A 21,950-nucleotide genomic window follows, 5' to 3' on the forward strand; every position below is an offset into this window, starting at 1 on the left:
CTTGCATTCCGTTGATATTAAGTTATTATCTTGGAAAGTTTTGTTTTTAGTTGCAATTTCTTCTGCCAGAAGAGTTTCAGAATTATCTGCTCTGCAGTGTTCTCCTCCTTATCTGGTGTTCCATGCAGATAAGGTGGTTTTACGTACTAAACCTGGTTTTCTTCCAAAAGTTGTTTCTAACAAAAACATTAACCAGGAGATTATCGTACCTTCTCTGTGTCCGAAACCAGTTTCAAAGAAGGAACGTTTGTTGCACAATTTGGATGTTGTTCGCGCTCTAAAGTTCTATTTGGATGCTACAAAGGATTTTAGACAAACATCTTCCTTGTTTGTTGTTTATTCCGGTAAAAGGAGAGGTCAAAAAGCAACTTCTACCTCTCTCTCTTTTTGGATTAAAAGCATCATCAGATTGGCTTACGAGACTGCCGGACGGCAGCCTCCCGAAAGAATCACAGCTCATTCCACTAGGGCTGTGGCTTCCACATGGGCCTTCAAGAACGAGGCTTCTGTTGATCAGATATGTAGGGCAGCGACTTGGTCTTCACTGCACACTTTTACCAAATTTTACAAGTTTGATACTTTTGCTTCTTCTGAGGCTATTTTTGGGAGAAAGGTTTTGCAAGCCGTGGTGCCTTCCATTTAGGTGACCTGATTTGCTCCCTCCCTTCATCCGTGTCCTAAAGCTTTGGTATTGGTTCCCACAAGTAAGGATGACGCCGTGGACCGGACACACCTATGTTGGAGAAAACAGAATTTATGTTTACCTGATAAATTACTTTCTCCAACGGTGTGTCCGGTCCACGGCCCGCCCTGGTTTTTTTAATCAGGTCTGATAATTTATTTTCTTTAACTACAGTCACCACGGTACCATATGGTTTCTCCTATGCAAATATTCCTCCTTAACGTCGGTCGAATGACTGGGGTAGGCGGAGCCTAGGAGGGATCATGTGACCAGCTTTGCTGGGCTCTTTGCCATTTCCTGTTGGGGAAGAGAATATCCCACAAGTAAGGATGACGCCGTGGACCGGACACACCGTTGGAGAAAGTAATTTATCAGGTAAACATAAATTCTGTTTTTGAACCAATAAGGATAAATGTTATGTTACAATTTTTTTATTTGCATAACCTATGCTGAAATTGGTTATTTTTCAATTATAATCCAGTTAAAATTCATATACAAAGTTACAGTCCAGTCTATAAAAATGTTACATTCTAAGGTTTAAAAGTTTGTAATGTTGTTCTTTCTCATAATCCAGGTTACAGTTAGGGTAATTAGTGTAGATATGGAAGAGTTTTACTCCAGATGTTAACAGCTGGTTTTCCAAATTCTTTGTGCAGTCCCCACCCCCTTTATAATGACAATGGAGCTGTGTGTGTAGAGGGACGTTAGCCAAAGCTGTGATAGAGAACTGCATGTTTAGTAAGGAAAGGGTGTACTGCAGCTATGACCTCTATTGACACAGCCTAAAGCAGGTATCCATGCCGGCTTTCTATTGCCAGAAGCCTAAGGCAGGTGCCTATGCAAGGAACTCATTTGCCACAGGCCAATGACAGGCACCTATATAGGGGCAGATTACAAGTGGAGCAATATTTAACACTCCCACCAGAAGTAAGCTTTTTGAATGGGTACAGTAGTGCACGTTTAACAAGTTAAAAGTTAAAAGTTTTTGCTCACGCACTATCTCGATGCGCGTGAAGAGCATAAAGTTAGAACACCACGTTAACATATTTCCCCCATAGAAGTCAATGGAGCAAAAAAAGTGGAAACACCTAACACCCTACTCGTGCGAAAACCTGATCGCATATTCTCAAGTGTGCTAACCCGACATGAAAATAACAAAATTTGTGCTTACCTGATAAATTTATTTCTCTTGTGGTGTATCCAGTCCACAGATCATCCATTACTTGTGGGATATTCTCCTTCCCAACAGGAAGCTGCAAGAGGATCACCCACAGCAGAGCTGTCTATATAGCTCCTCCCCTAACTGTCACCTCCAATCATTCGACCGAAGACAAGCAAGAGAAAGGAGAAACTATAGGGTGCAGTGGTGACTGGAGTTAAAAAATAAAAAACACCTGCCTTAAAATGACAGGGTGGGCCGTGGACTGGATACACCAAGAGAAATAAATTTATCAGGTAAGCATAAATTTTGTTTTCTCTTGTAAGGTGTATCCAGTCCACGGATCATCCATTACTTGTGGGATACCAATACCAAAGCTATAGGACACGGATGAAGGGAGGGACAAGGCAGGCGCTTAAACGGAAGGCACCACTGCCTGTAAGACCTTTCTCCCAAAAATAGCCTCCGAAGAAGCAAAAGTATCAAATTTGTAGAATTTAGAAAAAGTATGAAGCGAAGACCAAGTCGCCGCCTTACAAATCTGTTCAACAGAAGCCTCATTCTTAAAAGCCCATGTGGAAGCTACCGCTCTAGTAGAATGAGCTGTAATTCTTTCAGGCCAGCAGTCTCATAAGCTAAGCGGATTATACTTCTTAGCCAAAAAGAAAGAGAAGTTGCCGAAGCCTTTTGGCCTCTCCTCTGTCCAGAGTAGACAACAAACAATGCAGATGTTTGACGAAAATCTTTAGTAGCTTGTAAATAAAACTTTAAAGCACGAACCACGTCAAGATTGTGTAATAGACGTTCCTTCTTTGAAGAAGGATTAGGACACAGTGACGGAACAACAATCTCCTGATTGATATTCTTATTAGATACCACCTTAGGTAGAAAACCAGGTTTGGTACGTAACACTACCTTATCTGCATGGAAAACGAGATAAGGGGAATCACATTGTAAAGCAGATAACTCCGAAACTCTTCGAGCCGAGGAGATAGCTACTAAAAACAGAACTTTCCAAGATAAGAGCTTAATATCTATGGAATGCAAAGGTTCAAATGGAACCCCTTGAAGAACTTTAAGAACTAAATTTAAACTCCATGGCGGAGCAACAGGTTTAAACACAGGCTTGATTCTAACCAAAGCCTGACAGAACGCCTGAACATCTGGAACCTCAGCCAGACATTTGTGCAAAAGAATAGACAGAGCTGAAATCTGTCCCTTTAAGGAACTAGCTGACAAACCCTTCTCCAATACTTCTTGGAGAAAGGATAATATCCTAGGAATCCTGACTTTACTCCATGAGTAACCCTTGGATTCACACCAATGAAGATATTTACACCATATCTTATAATAGATTTTCCTGGTGACAGGCTTTCACGCCTGTATTAAGGTATCAATGACCGATTCGGAGAAACCACGCTTTGATAAAATCAAGCGTTCAATCTCCAAGCAGTCAGACGCAGAGAAATGAGATTTGGATGGTTGAAAGGACCCTGAAGTAGAAGGTCCTGTCTCAGCGGCAGAGTCCATGGTGGAAAGGATGACATGTCCACCAGATCTGCATACCAAGTCCTGCGTGGCCACGCAGGTGCTATCAAAATCACCGAAGCTCTCTCCTGCTTGATCTTGGCAATCAGCCGAGAGAGCAGAGGAAACGGTGGAAACACATAAGCCAGGTTGAAGGACCAATGCGCTGCTAGAGCATCTATCAGTGCTGCCTTGGGATCCCTGGACCTGGATCCGTAACAAGGAAGCTTGGCGTTCTGACGAGACGCCATGAGATCCAGTTCTGGTTTGCCCCAAAGTTGAACCAACTGCGCAAACACCTCCGGATGGAGTTCCCACTCCCCCGGATGAAAAGTCTGTCGACTTAGAAAATCCGCCTCCCAGTTCTCTACCCCTGGGATATGGATAGCTGATAGATGGCAAGAGTGAACCTCTGCCCATAGAATTATCTTTGAAACTTCCAACATTGCTAGGGAACTCCTTGTTCCCCCTTGATGGTTGATGTAAGCTACAGTCGTGATGTTGTCCAACTGAAATCTGATGAACCTGACCGCAGCAAGCTGAGGCCAAGCCTGAAGAGCATTGAATATCGCTCTTAGTTCCAGAATGTTTATCGGAAGGAGTGCTTCCTCCTGAGTCCACAAGCCCTGAGCCTTAAGGGAGTTCCAGACTGCACCCCAGCCCAAAAGGCTGGCATCTGTCGTTACTATTGTCCAATCTGGCCTGCGGAAGGTCATACCCTTGGACAGATTGACCCGAGATAGCCACCAGAGAAGAGAATCCCTGGTCTCTTGATCCAGATTTAGTAGAGGGGACAAATCTGTGTTATCCCCATTCCACTGAATGAGCATGCAGAGTTGCAGTGGTCTGAGATGTAGGCGGGGAAATGGCACTATGTCCATTGCCGCTACCATTAAGCCGATTACTTCCATACACAGAGCCACTGAAGGGCGAGAAGTAGAATAAAGAACACGGCAGGAATTTAGAAGTTTTGACAACCTGGCCTCTGTCAGGTAAATCTTCATTTCTACAGAATCTATTAGAGTTCCTAGGAAGGAAACTCTTGTGAGAGGGGATAGAGAACTCTTTTCTTCATTCACTTTCCACCCATGAGACCTCAGGAATGCCAGAACAATGTCCGTATGGGACCTAGCGATTTGAAAATTCGACGCCTGTATCAGAATGTCATCTAGGTAAGGGGCTACTGCTATACCCCGCGGCCTTAGGACCGCCAGGAGTGACCCCAGAACCTTCGTAAAGATTCTTGGTGCCGTAGCAAACCCAAAGGGAAGAGCCACAAACTGGTAATGCCTGTCTAGGAAGGTGAACCTGAGAAACCGATGATGATCTCTGTGTATCGGAATATGAAGATAAGCATCCTTTAAGTCCACGGTAGTCATATATTGACCCTCCTGGATCATAGGTAGGATGGTTCGAATAGTCTCCATCTTGAAGGATGGGACCCTGAGAAATTTGTTTAGGATCTTGAGATCTAAGATTGGTCTGAAGGTTCCCTCTTTCTTGGGAACTACAAACAGATTTGAATAGAAGCCTTGCCCCTGTTCCTCCTTTGGAACTGGGTGGATCACTCCCATAACTAGGAGGTCTTGAACACAATGTAAGAATGCCTCTCTCTTTATCTGGTTTGCAGATAATTGTGAGAGATGAAATCTTCCTTTTGGGGAAGAAGCTTTGAAGTCCAGAAGATATCCCTGGGACACAATTTCCAACGCCCAGGGATCCTGGACATCTCTTGCCCAAGCCTGGGCGAAGAGAGAAAGTCTGCCCCCAACTAGATCCGTTACCGGATTGGGGGCTGATCTTTCATGCTGTCTTAGAGGCAGCAGCAGGTTTTTTGGCCTGCTTTCCTTTGTTCCAAGCCTGGTTAGGTCTCCAGACCGGCTTGGACTGGGCAAAATTTCCCTCTTGTTTTGTGTTAGAGGAAGTTGAAGCTGCGCCACTCTTGAAGTTTTGAAAGGCACGAAAATTAGTCTGTTTGGTCCTTAATTTGTTGGACCTATCCTGAGGAAGGGCATGACCTTTTCCTCCAGTAATATCAGAAATGATCTCCTTCAGTCCAGGCCCGAATAGGGTCTGCCCCTTGAAGGGAATGTTGAGAAGCTTAGACTTTGAAGTAACGTCAGCTGACCAGGATTTAAGCCATAACGCCCTACGCACCTAAATAGCAAAACCTGAGTTCTTAGCCGTTAGTTTGGTTAAATGAACAACGGCGTCAGAAACAAACGAATTGGCTAGCTTAAGAGCTTTAAGCTTGTCAAGGATATCATCCAATGGGGTTTCTACCTGTAGAGCCTCTTCTAGAGACTCAAACCAGAAGGCCGCAGCAGCAGTGACAGGGGCAATGCATGCAAGGGGCTGGAGAATAAAACCTTGTTGAATAAACATTTTCTTTAGGTAACCCTCTAATTTTTTATCCATTGGATCTAGAAAAGCACAACTGTCCTTGACGGGATAGTTGTACGCTTAGCTAGGATAGAAACTGCTCCCTCCACCTTAGGGACCCTTTGCCACAAGTCCTGTGTAGCGGCATCTATGGGAAACATCTTTTTAAAAACAGGAGGGGGAGAGAACGGTACACCTGGTCTATCCCATTCCTTAGTAATAATTTCTGAAAACCTCTTAGGTATTGGAGTGTAAACAAGCACTGCATAGTATTTATCCAATCTACACAATTTCTCTGGGACTATAATGGTGTCACAGTCATCCAGAGTTGCTAAAACCTCCCTGAGCAACACGCGGAGGTGTTCAAGCTTAAATTTAAATGTAGACATATCAGAATCAGGTTGAAGTGTCTTCCCTGAGTCAGAAAAATCACCCACAGATAGAAGCTCTCCTGCCTCAGCTTCTGCACATTGTGAGGGTGCATCAGACATAGCTACTAAAGCGTCAGAGAGCTCTGTATTTTTCTTAGCCCCAGAGCTGTCTCGCTTTCCTTGTAACCCTGGCAGTTTGGACAATACCGCTGTAAGGGTATGATCCATAACTGCCGCCATGTCTTGTAAGGTAAACGCTATGGGTGCGCTAGATGTACTTGGCGTCCCTTGAGCCGGAGTTATAGAATCTGACACGTGGGGAGAGTTAGTCGGCATAACTTCCCCCTAGTCAATTTCCTCTGGTGATAAATCTTTTAAAGCCAGAATATGGTCTTTATAACTTATAGTAAGATCAGTGAATTTGGTACACATTCTAAGAGGGGGTTCCACAATGGCTTCTAAACATAATGAACAAGGAGTTTCCTCTATTTCAGACATGTTTAACAGACTAGTAATGAGACCAGCAAGCTTTGAAAACACTTTAATTAATGTGAAAAAGCAGAATATAAAAAACGGTACTGTGCCTTTAAGGGAAAAAAACAAACACAAAAACTGCAAAACAGTGAAAAAAGCAGTTAACTCTATGAAATTTTTACAGTGTATATACAAGACTAAAATAGCATTGCACCCACTTGCAAATGGATGATTAACTCCTCAGGCTCAAAAACGAAGCAAAAAAACGGTAAAACCGTTGTAACAGTCACAAGCAAACTGCCACAGCTCTACTGTGGCTCCTACCTTCCCATAAAATGACTTTTGTAGGCACAAAAACCCTTTACAGAGGTCCAATATGTCAGGGGACTCCTTCAGGGAAGCTGGATGTCTCAGGATGTAAAAACTACTGCGCAATTAGAGCGCAAAAATAGGCCCCTCCCACCATGCACTCAAAGTCAGAGGGCCTTAAAAAACTATTCCTAGGAGTAAAATCACAGCCATGTGGAAAACAAGGCCCCAAATAAAGATTTATCACCCTTAGTAAAAAACGTTCTTTATAAATCCTGTAAACGTTTAACATACTAAGCCATAAGAGTAAGTAACATGAATATTACCCTTTACTGCAAGCATGATGCCAGTCGTTTGTTAATTCACTGCAATCAGGCTTACCTTAAATATATCAGGCACTGTCAGCATTTTCTAGACTTCTTATCATCTCTCTAGAAAAAAATATACTGAACATACCTCAGGTCAGTTAATTCTGCAGGCCGTTCTCCCAGCTGAAGTTTTCCCATACTCTTCAGTTATGTGTGAGAACAGCAGTGGATCTTAGTTACAACCTGCTAAGATCATCAAAAACCTCAGGCAAAACTCTTCTTCTAATTTCTGCCTGAGGTAAAAACAGTACAACGCCGGTACCATTTAAAAATAACAAACTTTTGATTGAAGATAAACTACACTAAGTCACCACACATCTCTAGCTACTTCCCTTGTCGAGAGCTGCAAGAGAATGACTGAAGGTGGCAGTTAGGGGAGTAGCTATATAGACAGCTCTGCTGTGGGTGATCCTCTTGCAGCTTCCTGTTGGGAAGGAGAATATCCCACAAGTAATGGATGATCCGTGGACTGGATACACCTTAAAAGAGAAAATATATTTAATATTCGAATGTTCTATTTATTCATAAATACATATTACTGCATATATCTCATGGTATTTTGGTACAATATGTATCTGTACCTATATATATATATATATATATATATATATATGTATGTATGTATATATATATATATATATATATATATATATATATATATATATATACACACATACATACATACAGTATATACATGATAATATATTGGATAGGTATATAAACAGATATATATATATATATATATATATATATATATATATATACATATATACATATATGACTCACTTTTTTACTTCTAGTCTGCTTTTTAAGGCAGACTTTCCTTTACACCATAGCATCGGCGCATTACACAGCTTCTAAGGTTAGCATTGGAAACAGTGTAATCAGAGAGTTTCTGGGGTAAAAGCAAGTCTTCTGACTTGTCTAGATTTGTAAATGGTTTACACAATGAGTTATTTTCTCTACATTTTGGATTTAGTGGAGGATTTTAAACTCACTTTTCGCCTCCCCATATTTTAAATTGCTGTTATATATATATATATATATACCCATTTCAATGATTTATTTTTACCAGTGAAACCAATATAACATCTCAACATTCACAAATATACATTTCTGACATTCAAAAACAAAACAAAAACAAATCAGTGACCAATATAGCCACCTTTCTTTGCAAGGACACTCAAAAGCCTGCCATCCATGGATTCTGTCAGTGTTTTGATCTGTTCACCATCAACATTGCATGCAGCAGCAACCACAGCCTCCCAGACACTGTTCAGAGAGGTGTACTGTTTTCCCTCCTTGTAAATCTCACATTTGATGATGGACCACATGTTCTCAATGGGGTTCAGATCAGGTGAACAAGGAGGCCATGTCATTAGATTTTCTTCTTTTATACCCTTTCTTGCCAGCCACGCTGTGGAGTACGCGTGTGATGGAGCATTGTCCTGCATGAAAATCATGTTTTTCTTGAAGGATGCAGACTTCTTCCTGTACCACTGCTTGAAGAAGGTGTCTTCGAGAAACTGGCAGTAGGACTGGGAGTTGAGCTTGACTCCATCCTCAACCCGAAAAGGCCCCACAAGCTCATCTTTGATGATACCAGCCCAAACCAGTACTCCACCTCCACCTTGCTGGCGTCTGAGTCGGACTGGAGCTCTCTGCCCTTTACCAATCCAGCCACGGGCCCATCCATCTGGCCCATCAAGACTCACTCTCATTTCATCAGTCCATAAAACCTTAGAAAAATCAGTCTTGAGATATTTCTTGGCCCAGTCTTGACGTTTCAGCTTGTGTGTCTTGTTCAGTGGTGGTCGTCTTTCAGCCTTTCTTACCTTGGCCATGTCTCTGAGTATTGCACACCTTGTGCTTTTGGGCACTCCAGTGATGTTGCAGCTCTGAAATATGGCCAAACTGGTGGCAAGTGGCATCTTGGCAGCTGCACGCTTGACTTTTCTCAGTTCATGGGCAGTTATTTTGCGCCTTGGTTTTTCCACACGCTTCTTGCGACCCTGTTGACTATTTTGAATGAAACGCTTGATTGTTCGATGATCACGCTTCAGAAGCTTTGCAATTTTAAGAGTGCTGTATCCCTCTGCAAGATATCTCACTATTTTTGACTTTTCTGAGCCTGTCAAGTCCTTCTTTTGACCCATTTTGCCAAAGGAAAGGAAGTTGCCTAATAATTATGCACACCTGATATAGGGTGTTGATGTCATTAGACCACACCCCTTCTCATTACAGAGATGCACATCTCCTAATATGCTTAATTGGTAGTAGGCTTTCGAGCCTATACAGCTTGGAGTAAGACAACATGCTTAAAGAGGATGATGTGGTCAAAATACTCATTTGCCTAATAATTCTGCACTCCCTGTATATATATATATATATATATATATATATATATATATATATATATATATATATATATAAAACACGGGTGGGGTCAGCAACATGCACAGCCCTGCAACATGCACAGCCCTGGGTGCAAACCCTGCAACAAGGGTCATAGGATGTGTACCCGGTCCGGCCTGACCTTTGACAAAGCCTTTGCGGCGAAACATGTCAGGGCAGTTGGAGAATAGCTCTCCCTTTTTTAAACTAACAGCAGTGTGACTTTCTGAACGAATGTGTTTATAGAATTTAATTTAAGACGGTATGTGTGTGAGTATGACTGGATCTTACGTACCGGAGCCTAGTATTGCCTAATTTGAGCCTGAGTGTCCTAGTACCCCTCACGGCTATAGTAGTAACGCTGACTTGTTAACGATTAACATAAGGAGTGGAGATTAGAATTCTCCTCAAGTATAATAAAGCGATATCGCTAGTAACTTATAAGGGCAACGCCTGAACAAGTTAACTGGGGAGAACCAAGTTTGTTTAACTGATTACCGGTCTCTCTCTCTCTCTCTTAACAACATTATATGTTATTGAGTACCCAAACAAGTATTATATCAGGCAAGTGTTTACCGCAATATTATTCACAGTGAAGATTTGTACTTCTCTTTGAATTAGGTATCACTACAGCCTGCTACCAAGTGAGGGTTCCATTAAGACAAATAATAGGTGAGAACCCATGTATTCTATACAATTGCTCTAGTTCTCCACACCGAGCGATAACGCAGGATTAATAACATTACACGGGAATTATAGTAACACAGCATAGACTGCCAGATTCATTAGAACTATCTTACAGGGTCCATATTTACGCCATCTCTAGTGTGTTATAACTGAATATGACCATTTGCAAAATAAGTAACGCACTAATAGGGGTGTCTGAATGTATACTATTTTAAGTAAATTACATACTGACCACTTTACAAAAATAAACAATTTTGGAATAAATTTATGGTATATTTGACCCTAAGCAATGTTTTGGTACCAGGCCAGGTAGCCACTAACTCAAGCCTTTCTCTAATATTATCACACACTAATATTTTATATCTTGTTAACTGTTTACATATTGGGCTGACTATTTTGTTTAAACCAAGTGGGTTATACCTGTTCAAATCTGGATATTTAGTTCAATCTACCCCAACAGTTATATAGAATTACACATAAGACTGTCTCTCAAATTGTTAAAAGAGAAACAGCAGGTATCAGATACTATTAATGTAACCGCCAAATTGCAACTATTTGGGAATATCCAGATAAGAGTGCACAACGTTGCTATTCCTAGGGGTACTACCCCCAACCTCCTCAACCCCTGTTTGTTAAAAATACTGGCGGTCCTCCGGCCTAGCTGGATATATACTAGGTGGTCCTGTTGAGACTCTGGATTAACATAGGGAATTTATTTTACCTTGGTATCTTACCATCCCTTACATCACAGTTTATCCAGTCATTAACTAAAAGTGTATCGATACAACAAGCAGCTCTATAATAGTGGGGTATCGCCAGGCGGTGAACCATACAGGACACCATTGATATCTATGATAATAAGGGATACTTACAAGTCTGACACCCGATAAGAGAACATTATTACTCACACTTATTACCCATAGGGAATTATACCATATAATTTACATGGAGATATACTGTAACAGATACTCCCGTTTTCTGATTTACAGCAACAATAAGGACATTTACATTCTGAATGTGATATATGTTCAAACATTCTGAATAACATAGTACACAGGTACAAATCTAAAATTGTCCCCCGTTGACTGAGGGTATAATCTCTGTGGAACATACCGGGTTCCTATATTAGATATAAGGTGATTTTGGAGACTCCTCCCCCCTCCTTATCACCCTCGTTCTCTCTCACACTGTCCGAATATTTTAACTATTTTCATTTTTAACTGTTTTAATAAAAGTTAAGTTTTAATACCGCCTTTTTTGGGCTTATTTACCTATGGTAACATTTGCTAGTAACCAACCTGTGTTGTTGAGTGCTATCTAAGTACACTCTTTCAATTGCTTCCAGCAATTGGTATTCTTCTTAAAGCATATCAATTAGCTTAGTGTTTATTTTTATTTTATCTTTACTTATTAAAGAGAAAATGTTCTGTCATACATATGAAAAAGATGTCTTTAGGACGTTCCATGTCTTTAGGGCCGTTATGACAGCATGGAACGTCTTAGCCGTTCGGCTGTCCTGAGGCCATAGAAGCTAAAAGGAACAAAATTGAATACAATGATTTGGTTCACTCCACTATAAAAACTTGAGTATTTTAGACTGGTAAATCTTATTGTATTTAAGGTAATCATTATATTTATTTATTTTTAAAAGTATAAATGACTCCTGCCTGGTTAATTATGTGCTTAATGTTACCCCTACAGGATGGAGAAGTAATTGGAATTAACACACTCAAAGTTGCAGCTGGGATTTCCTTTGCAATTCCTTCTGATCGTATCACAAAGTTCATGACAGATTCGTATGACAAAAAAATTAAAGGTAAAGAAAAACATACTTTAATATTACTGCAGAGTTGGAGAATATAAAGTGGGTTAGGTACTTGTGCTAGAGCAATTTATTATTGCTACACAGTAGATCATTGTATAACCCAGCTGTAGACCTCTCTACAGAAGACCTAAACTACCAGTGTTTTCTACCAGAGCAAAGGGCTATGGGTAAGGATATGCAAATGAGGTGTAGAATGTCTTATCTGTTTTTCATCAAATATCTGTTTATAACATAGGTTGCTTTATGCCAGTCCAGTGCTGCTCAAGACCGTTTTTAAGTGCAGCAGGGACTGTTTTTACCTTTATCAGCACATTATAGATTGTTGTTTTCTGCATAGTGAGGAACAAAGCATGGTGTTCAACCCCTGAAGAGTTAAACACATAGTTAAAGTTAGCTCCAGACCAACAATGCACTACAGATTTGAAACAGAACAAGGTCAGTGAGTCAATCATGAGTGACATATGTACATAGCCTCCAATCACCAACAGATGTTAGCACAAAAGCTGACTTTATCTAAGTGTCCTAAAACAGCTTTGCAAGGATAAACACTTAGCTCTGTTTAACCAACAGTGCAATAATAAAATACTGTTGCACATTAGAATCAAGATGAAACTGTAGATAGAGTCTAAGGGGCATATTTATCAAGCTCCGTACGGAGCTTGATGCCCCGTGTTAGCGTGTCTAAAGACCACTGCTCCATAACCGCTGCTTCATAACCTGTCGCCTGCTCTGAGGCCGCGGACAGATATCGCCAGAAATCAAACCGATCGAATACTATTGGGTTGATTGACACCCCCTGCTAGCGGCCGATTCACAAGAACTGCTGGTGCAATGATAAATGCCGAGAGAGTATGCTGTCTGCATTTATCGATGTGCAGCGGCATGATCGGCAATATCAGATCATGTCCGCTCGCACAATCATAAATAGGCCCCTAAGTGGTCGATTTATGAAGCAGCGGATTCAGGTCCGCTGTTGTAAGCCCGCTGTTCCTTAACTTGTCCGCCACCACTGAGGCGGCAGACAGCAACCATCCCGATCAGATACAATCAGGATGAATGACACCCCCTGCTAGTGGCCGATAGTTCACGAGAAATGCTTGTGCAATGATAAATGCCTACAGCGTATGCTGTTGGCCCTCACAATAGTAAATCGGTCCCTAAAGTACCAAATTTTCATTGAAATAGTTTGCGCAATGCATGCAATCAGTCTTTTTGTGTATGTGTAAGTTAACCTTGTATTAATGCTTCCATTTGACCAGATTTTTCGAATATCGTGCCATAACAAGTAACCTGAACTAACACTATAAAAGTTTTATTTAACGCTTGCACTCCTTACCTGTGATTGCCCCTTGAGAGAAAGATTGTCCTAAAACAGATATATTAAATTTCTAAAATGTTTTATTAAAGGAATTTTTTTTTGTTTTATTTAATTTATTGATATATGTAATTACTTACTGCTGCCCTAGGCATAGCCTTAGTTGGAATTATGGAGATATGTGCTTGATTATAATTTTTGTATGTAAATATATATTATTTAAATAGGAACATAGCTCCAACTAGTCTTATACATGGGCCAGCAATATAATAAAGTGTAACACTTGCATTGTTTGCAAACTTTAATATCTCACTGGGAACTAGGCCTCAAAAAGCGTATTTTTCCTGTTTTACACCTAGTTGAGCATGCCGTAATAACTTTATCGACAGCTTCCGAAAGTGTTTTACCTGTTTGGGTATTCAATGTAAACCAGGGGTAATTTTGTGCTTTTCGCCTTCTATTATCTACTATGGGATGCGTAATTTTCTTTTTTCAACAGCCTGACTGGCTGCTGGTAATGATAGAAAATGCGCCATTGGAAACTGTCAATAAGCGCAATGGCTTTTAACAGCAGTGCAACCTTGCGCAAAACCATTGATAGCTCGATGGAAACAAGCCCTAAGAGAAAAAGAATCAAATGAAAACGATGTATTTGAGGAAAGTCCCTGCTGAATTCTCATAAAAAAATAATTGCATAAAGTTTAATTCATATTACTTTATATTATTATATTATATTTTATGATGAACTACCAGCTATAGAGTGTTATAGTTTTACTGTATATAGTCATATTTGTCTTTTTATTGTAAAGGTTTATTAATGATTAATATGTTTTAAGATCATTTTTGTTTTTCCTCCAGATGGCAAAAAGCGTTTTATTGGAATAAAGATGCTGACAATAACTCCTAGGTGAGTAAAGAAGAACTAGTATAATGTGAGAGCATTCATTATTGTGTGACGTTATTTTTATTATATATGCCAGCAACAAGGTAATTAATAACATAATTTATGTAAGAACTTACCTGATAAATTCATTTCTTTCATATTAGCAAGAGTCCATGAGCTAGTGATGTATGGGATATACATTCCTACCAGGAGGGGCAAAGTTTCCCAAACCTCAAAATGCCTATAAATACACCCCTCACCACACCCACAAATCAGTTTAACGAATAGCCAAGAAGTGGGGTGATAAGAAAAAAGTGCGAAAGCATAAAAAATAAGGAATTGGAATAATTGTGCTTTATACAAAAAAATCATAACCACCACAAAAAGGGTGGGCCTCATGGACTCTTGCTAATATGAAAGAAATGAATTTATCAGGTAAGTTTTTACATAAATTATGTTTTCTTTCATGTAATTAGCAAGAGTCCATGAGCTAGTGACGTATGGGATAATAAATACCCAAGATGTGGAACTTCCACGCAAGAGTCACTAGAGAGGGAGGGATAAAATAAAGACAGCCAATTCCGCTGAAAAAATAATCCACACCCCAAAATAAAGTTTAAATCTTATAATGAAAAAAACTGAAATTATAAGCAGAAGAATCAAACTGAAACAGCTGCCTGAAGTACTTTTCTACCAAAAACTGCTTCAGAAGAAGAAAACACATCGAAATGGTAGAAATTAGTAAAAGTATGCAAAGAAGACCAAGTGGCTGCTTTGCAAATCTGATCAACCGAACCTTCATTCCTAAACGCCCAGGAAGTAGAAACTGACCTAGTAGAATGAGCTGTAATCCTTTGAGGCGGAGTTTTACCCGACTCGACATAAGCATGATGAAACAAAGATTTTAACCAAGATGCCAAAGAAATGGCAGAGGCCTTCTGACCTTTTCTGGAACCGGACAAGATAACAAATAGACTAGAAGTCTTTCGGAAATCTTTAGTAGCTTCAATATAATATTTCAAAGCTCTAACTACATCCAAAGAATGCAACGATCTTTCCTTAGAATTCTTAGGATTAGGACACAATGAAGGAACCACAATTTCTCTACTAATGTTGTTAGAGTTCACAACTTTAGGTAAAAATTTAAATGAAGTTCGCAACACCGCCTTATCCTGATGAAAAATCAGAAAAGGAGATTCACAAGAAAGAGCAGATAACTCTGAAACTCTTCTAGCAGAAGAGATGGCTAAAAGGAACAGGACTTTACAAGAAAGTAATTTAATGTCCAGAGAATGCATAGGTTCAAACGGAGGAGCTTGTAAAGCCCACAGAACCAAATTCAAACTCCAAGGAGGAGAGATTGACTTAATGACAGGTTTGATACGAACCAAAGCCTGTACAAAACAATGAATATCAGGAAGATTAGCAATCTTTCTGTGAAACAACACAGAAAGAGCAGAAATTTGTCCTTTCAAAGAACTTGCAGACAAACCTTTATCCAGACCATCCTGAAGAAATTGTAAAATTCTAGGAATTCTAAAAGAATGCCAGGAAAAATGATGAGAAGAGCACCAAGAAATGTAAGTCTTCCAGACTCGATAATATATCTTCCTAGACTCAGATTTACGAGCCTGTAACATAGTATTAATTACAGAGTCAGAGAAACCTCTATGACTGAGAATCAAGCGTTCAATCTCCATACCTTCAAATTTAATGATTTGAGATCCTGATGGAAAAAAGGGCCTTGAGATAGAAGGTCTGGTCTTAACGGAAGAGTCCAAGGTTGGCAAGTAGCCATCCGAACAAGATCCGCATACCAAAACCTGTGAGGCCATGCTGGAGCCACCAGCAGAACAAACGAACGCTCCTTTAGAATCTTGGAGATCACTCTTGGAAGAAGAACCAGAGGCGGAAAGATATAAGCAGGATGATACTTCCAAGGAAGTGACAACGCATCCACTGCCTCCGCCTGAGTATCCCTGGATCTGGACAGATACCTGGGAAGTTTCTTGTTTAGATGAGAAGCCATCAGATCTATTTCTGGAAGACCCCAGATTTGAACAATCTGAAGAAACACCTCTGGGTGAAGAGACCATTCGCCCGGATGTAACGTCTGGCGACTGAGATAATCCGCTTCCCAATTGTCTACACCTGGGATGTGAACCGCAGAAATTAGACAGGAGCTGGATTCCGCCCAAGCAAGTATCCGAGATACTTCTTTCATAGCCAGAGGACTGTGATTCCCTCCTTGATGATTGACATATGCCACGGTTGTGACATTGTCCGTCTGAAAACAAATGAACGATTCTCTCTTCAGAAGAGGCCACGATTGAAGAGCTCTGAAAATCGCACAGAGTTCCAAAATGTTGATAGGTAATCTCGCCTCCCGAGATTCCCAAACCCCCTGCGCTGTCAGAGACCCCCATACAGCTCCCCAACCTGTCAGACTCGCATCTGTTGAGATCACAGTCCAGGTTGGAAGAACAAAAGAAGCCCCTTGAACTAAACGATGGTGATCTGTCCACCACGTCAGAGAGTGTCATACAATCGGATTTAAAGATATTAACTGTGATATCTTTGTATAATCCCTGCACCACTGGTTCAGCATACAAAGCTGAAGAGGTCGCATGATAAAATGAGCAAAGGGGATCGCGTCCGATGCAGCAGTCATAAGACCTAGAATTTCCATGCATAAGGCTACCGAAGGGAATGATTGAGACTGAAGGTTTCGACAAGCTGAAACCAATTTCAAACGTCTCTTGTCCGTCAGAGACAAAGTCATGGACACTGAATCTATTTAGAAACCTAAAAAGGTTACCTTCGTCTGAGGAATCAATGAACTCTTTGGTAAATTGATCCTCCAACCATATTCTTGAAGAAATGACACAAGACGATTCGTATGAAATTCTGCTAAATGTGAAGACTGAGCAAGTACCAAGATATCGTCCAAATAAGGAAATACCACAATACCCTGTTCTCTGATTACAGATAGAAGGGCACCGAGAACCTTTGTAAAAATCCTTGGAGCTGTTGCTAGGCCGAACGGCAGAGCCACAAATTGGTAATGCTTGTCTAGAAAAGAGAATCTCAGAAACTGATAATGATCTGGATGAATCGGAATATGCAGATATGCATCCTGTAAATCTATTGTGGACATATAATGCCCTTGCTGAACAAAAGGCAGAATAGTCCTTGTAGTTACCATTTTGAATGTTGATATTCTTACATAACGGTTCAATATTTTTAAATCCAGAACTGGTCTGAAGGAATTCTCCTTCTTTGGTACAATGAATAGATTGGAGTAAAACCCCAGACCCTGTTCCAGAACTGGAACTGGCACAATTACTCCAGCCAACTCTAGATCTGAAACACATTTCAGAAATGCTTGAGCCTTCACTGGATTTATTGGAATGCGAGAAAGAAAAAATCTTCTTGCAGGAGGCCTTACCTTGAAACCTATTCTGTACCCTTGTGAAACAATGTTCTGAATCCAAAGACTGTGAATCGAATTGATCCAAATTTCTTTGAAAAATCATAATCTGCCCCCTACCAGCTGTGCTGGAATGAGGGCCGCACCTTCATGTGGACTTGGGAGCTGGCTTTTGCTTTCTAAAAGGCTTGGATTTATTCCAGACTGGAGATGGTTTCCAAACTGATACTGTTCCTTTAGGGGAAGGATCAGGCTTCTGTTCCTTATTCTGACGAAAGGAACGAAAACGATTAGCAGCCCTATATTTACCTTTAGATTTTTTATCCTGAGGTAAAAAAGTTCCTTCCCCCCCAGTAACAGTTCAAATAATAGAATCCAACTGGGAACCAAACAATTTATTACCTTGGAAAGAAAGGGAAAGCAAAGTTGACTTAGAAAACATATCTGCATTCCAAGTTTTAAGCCATAAAGCTCTTCTAGCTAAAATAGCTAAAGACATATACCTGACATCAACTCTAATGATATCAAAGATGGCATCACAAATAAAGTTATTAGCATGTTGAAGAAGTTTAACAATGCTATGAGTATTATGATCTGACACTTGTTGTGCCAAAGCCTCCAACCAAAAAGTGGAAGCTGCCGCAACATCAGCCAAAGAAATAACCTATACAGTAAGTGACTTTCAAAGAAATAGCAGGTCTAAGAAGATTACCTGAACATAAATAAGAATGACGCCACATCCGGTAACGCCGACATTTTTGGCGCAAAACGTCAAAAAAATTACGCAAACACGAACAACTTCCGGCGACAAGTATGACGCCGGAAATGACATAGAAATTTTTTTTGCGCCAAAAAAGTCTGCGCCAAGAATGACGCAATAAAATGAAGCATTTTCAGCCCCCGCGAGCCTAACAGCCCACAGGGAAAAAAGTCAATTTTTAAGGTAAGAAAAAATGTTTTAATTCAAATGCATTATCCCAAATAATGAAACTGACTGTCTGAAATAAGGAATATTGAACAGCCTGAATCAAGGCAAATAAATGTTTAAACACATATATTTAAAACTTTATATAAAAGTGCCCAACCATAGCTAGAGTGTCACAAAATATAAGGCTTACTTACCCCAGGACACTCATCTACATATAGTAGAAAGCCAAACCAGTACTGAAACGAGAATCAGTAGAGGTAATGGTATATAAGAGTATATCGTCGATCTGAAAAGGGAGGTAAGAGATGAATCTCTACGACCGATAACAGAGAACCTATGAAATAGATCCCGTAGAAGGAGACCATTGAATTCAATAGGCAATACTCTCTTCACATCCCTCTGACATTCACTGCAACACTGAGAGGAAAACCGGGCTCCAGCCTGCTGCGAAGCGCATATCAACGTAGAATCTAGCTCAAACTTACTTCACCACCTCCATGGGAGGCAAAGTTTGTAAAACTGATTTGTGGGTGTGGTGAGGGGTGTATTTATAGGCATTTTGAGGTTTGGGAAACTTTGCCCCTCCTGGTAGGAATGTATATCGCATACGTCACTAGCTCATGGACTCTTGCTAATTACATGAAAGAAATATTAATTAATAAACATTTACCCCAGCACTAAGAAGCAAATTGATACAAACTTGCTGGCAAATAGTGCTCCAAACATGTGCACGCTCCTAAACCAAGTTAGATATGCGCTTTAAAAAATATACAAAAAGAACAAAGTAAATTTGATAATAGAAGTAAATTGGAAAGTTTTCCAAATTCCAAACAGCTTACTCTAGATGAATCATTAGTTTTTTTTTTGTTTCATGTTAATTTTCATAGACCTAGATTTGGAGTTTGGCGTTAGCCGTGAAAACCAGCGTTACAGGCTCCTAACGCTGGTTTTAGGCTACCGCCGGTATTTGGAGTCACTCAAAATAGGGTCTAACGCTCACTTTTCATCCGCGACTTTTCCATACCGCAGATCCCCTTACGTCAATTGCGTATCCTATCTTTTCAATGGGATCTTTCTAACTCCAGTATTTAGAGTCGTTTCTGAAGTGAGCGTTAGACATCTAACGACAAAACTCCAGCCGCAGGAAAAAAGTCAGTAGTTAAGAGCTTTCTGGGCTAACGCCAGTTTATAAAGCTCTTAGCTACTGTGCTCTAAAGTACACTAACACCCATAAACTATCTATGTACCCCTAAACCGAGGTCCCCCCACATCGCCGACACTCGAATAATTTGTTTTAACCCCTAATCTGCCGACCGCCACCTACGTTATACTTATGTACCCCTAATCTGCTGCCCCTAACACCGCCGACCCCTATATTATATTTATTAACCTCTAACCTGCCCCCCACAACGTCGCCGCCAGCTACCTACAATAATTAACCCTTAATCTGCCGACCGCAAAGCGCCGCCACCTACATTATAGCTATGTACCCCTAATCTGCTGCCCCTAACACCGCCGACCCCTATATTATATTTATTAACCCCTAATCTGCCCCCCACAACGTCGCCTCCACCTGCCTACACTTATTAACCCCTAATCTGCCGAGCGGACCGCACCGCTACTATAATAAAGTTATTAACCCCTAATCCGCCTCACTAACCCTATAATAAATAGTATTAACCCCTAATCTGCCCTTCCTAACATCGCCGACACCTAACTTCAATTATTAACCCCTAATCTGCCGACCGGAGCTCACCGCTATTCTAATAAATGTATTAACCCCTAAAGCTAAGTCTAACCCTAACACTAACACCCCCCTAAGTTAAATATAATTTAAATCTAACGAAATTAATTAACTCTTATTAAATAAATTATTCCTATTTAAAGCTAAATACTTACCTGTAAAATAAACCCTAATATAGCTACAATATAAATTATAATTATATTGTAGCTATTTTAGGATTAATATTTATTTTACAGGCAACTTTGTAATTATTTTAACCAGGTACAATAGCTATTAAATAGTTAAGAATTAACCTAACACTACACTATCAATAAATTAATTAAATACAATTCCTACAAATAAATACAATTAAATAAACTAGCTAAAGTACAAAAAATAAAAAAGAACTAAGTTACAAAAAATAAAAAAATATTTACAAACATAAGAAAAATATTACAACAATTTTAAACTAATTGCACCTACTCTAAGCCCCCTAATAAAATAACAAAGACCCCAAAAATAACAAAATGCCCTACCCTATTCTAAATTACTACATTTCAAAGCTCTTTTACCTTACCAGCCCTGAACAGGGCCCTTTGCGGGGCATGCCCCAAGAAATTCAGCTCTTTTGCCTGTAAAAAAACCCATACAATACCCCCCCCCCAACATTACAACCCACCACCCACATACCCCTAATCTAACCCAAACCCCCCTTAAATAAACCTAACACTAAGCCCCTGAAGATCTTCCTACCTTGTCTTCACCCTACCAGGTTCACCGATCCGTCCTGAAGAGCTCCTCCGATGTCCTAATCCAAGCCCAAGCGGGGGGCTGAAGAGGTCCATGATCCGGATGAAGTCTTCTATCAACGGCATCTTCAATCTTCTTTCTTCCGGATCCATCTTGCAGACCTCCGACACGGAACATCCTCTTCTCCCGACGCCTACTAGCCGAATGACGGTTCCTTTAAGGGACGTCATCCAAGATGGCGTCCCTCGAATTCTGATTGGCTGATAGGATTCTATCAGCCAATCGGAATTAAGGTAGGAATATTCTGATTGGCTGATGGAATCAGCCAATCAGAATCAAGATCAATCCGATTGGCTGATCCAATCAGCCAATCAGATTGAGCTCGCATTCTATTGGCTGATCGGAACAGCCAATAGAATGCAAGCTCAATCTGATTGGCTGATCGAATCAGCCAATCGGATTGAACTTGATTCTGATTGGCTGATTTCATCAGCCAATCAGAATATTCCTACCTTAATTCCGATTGGCTGATAGAATCCTATCAGCCAATCGGAATTCGAGGGACGCCATCTTGGATGACGTCCCTTAAAGGAACCGTCATTCGGCTAGTAGGCGTCGGGAGAAGAGGATGTTCCGCGTCGGAGGTCTGCAAGATGGATCCGGAAGAAAGAAGATTGAAGATGCCGTTGATAGAAGACTTCATCCGGATCATGGACCTCTTCAGCTCCCGCTTGGATGAAGAC

At 40.4% G+C, this 21,950-nt stretch overlaps 1 protein-coding gene across 1 annotated transcript in view; it reads left to right on the forward strand.

The window, feature by feature from the left end:
* HTRA3 (HtrA serine peptidase 3) overlaps positions 1–21,950 on the forward strand; it is a 148,119-nt gene that overhangs the window by 116,049 nt on the left and 10,120 nt on the right. The window contains exons 6-7 of the mRNA XM_053704174.1: positions 12,055–12,169; positions 14,352–14,400. Of these exons, the coding sequence (XP_053560149.1) occupies positions 12,055–12,169; positions 14,352–14,400 (164 nt within the window). The remainder of the gene's footprint in view (positions 1–12,054; positions 12,170–14,351; positions 14,401–21,950) is intronic.

The sequence above is a fragment of the Bombina bombina genome, chromosome 2 (assembly GCF_027579735.1).
Source record: "Bombina bombina isolate aBomBom1 chromosome 2, aBomBom1.pri, whole genome shotgun sequence".
Classification (NCBI taxonomy): domain Eukaryota; kingdom Metazoa; phylum Chordata; class Amphibia; order Anura; family Bombinatoridae; genus Bombina; species Bombina bombina.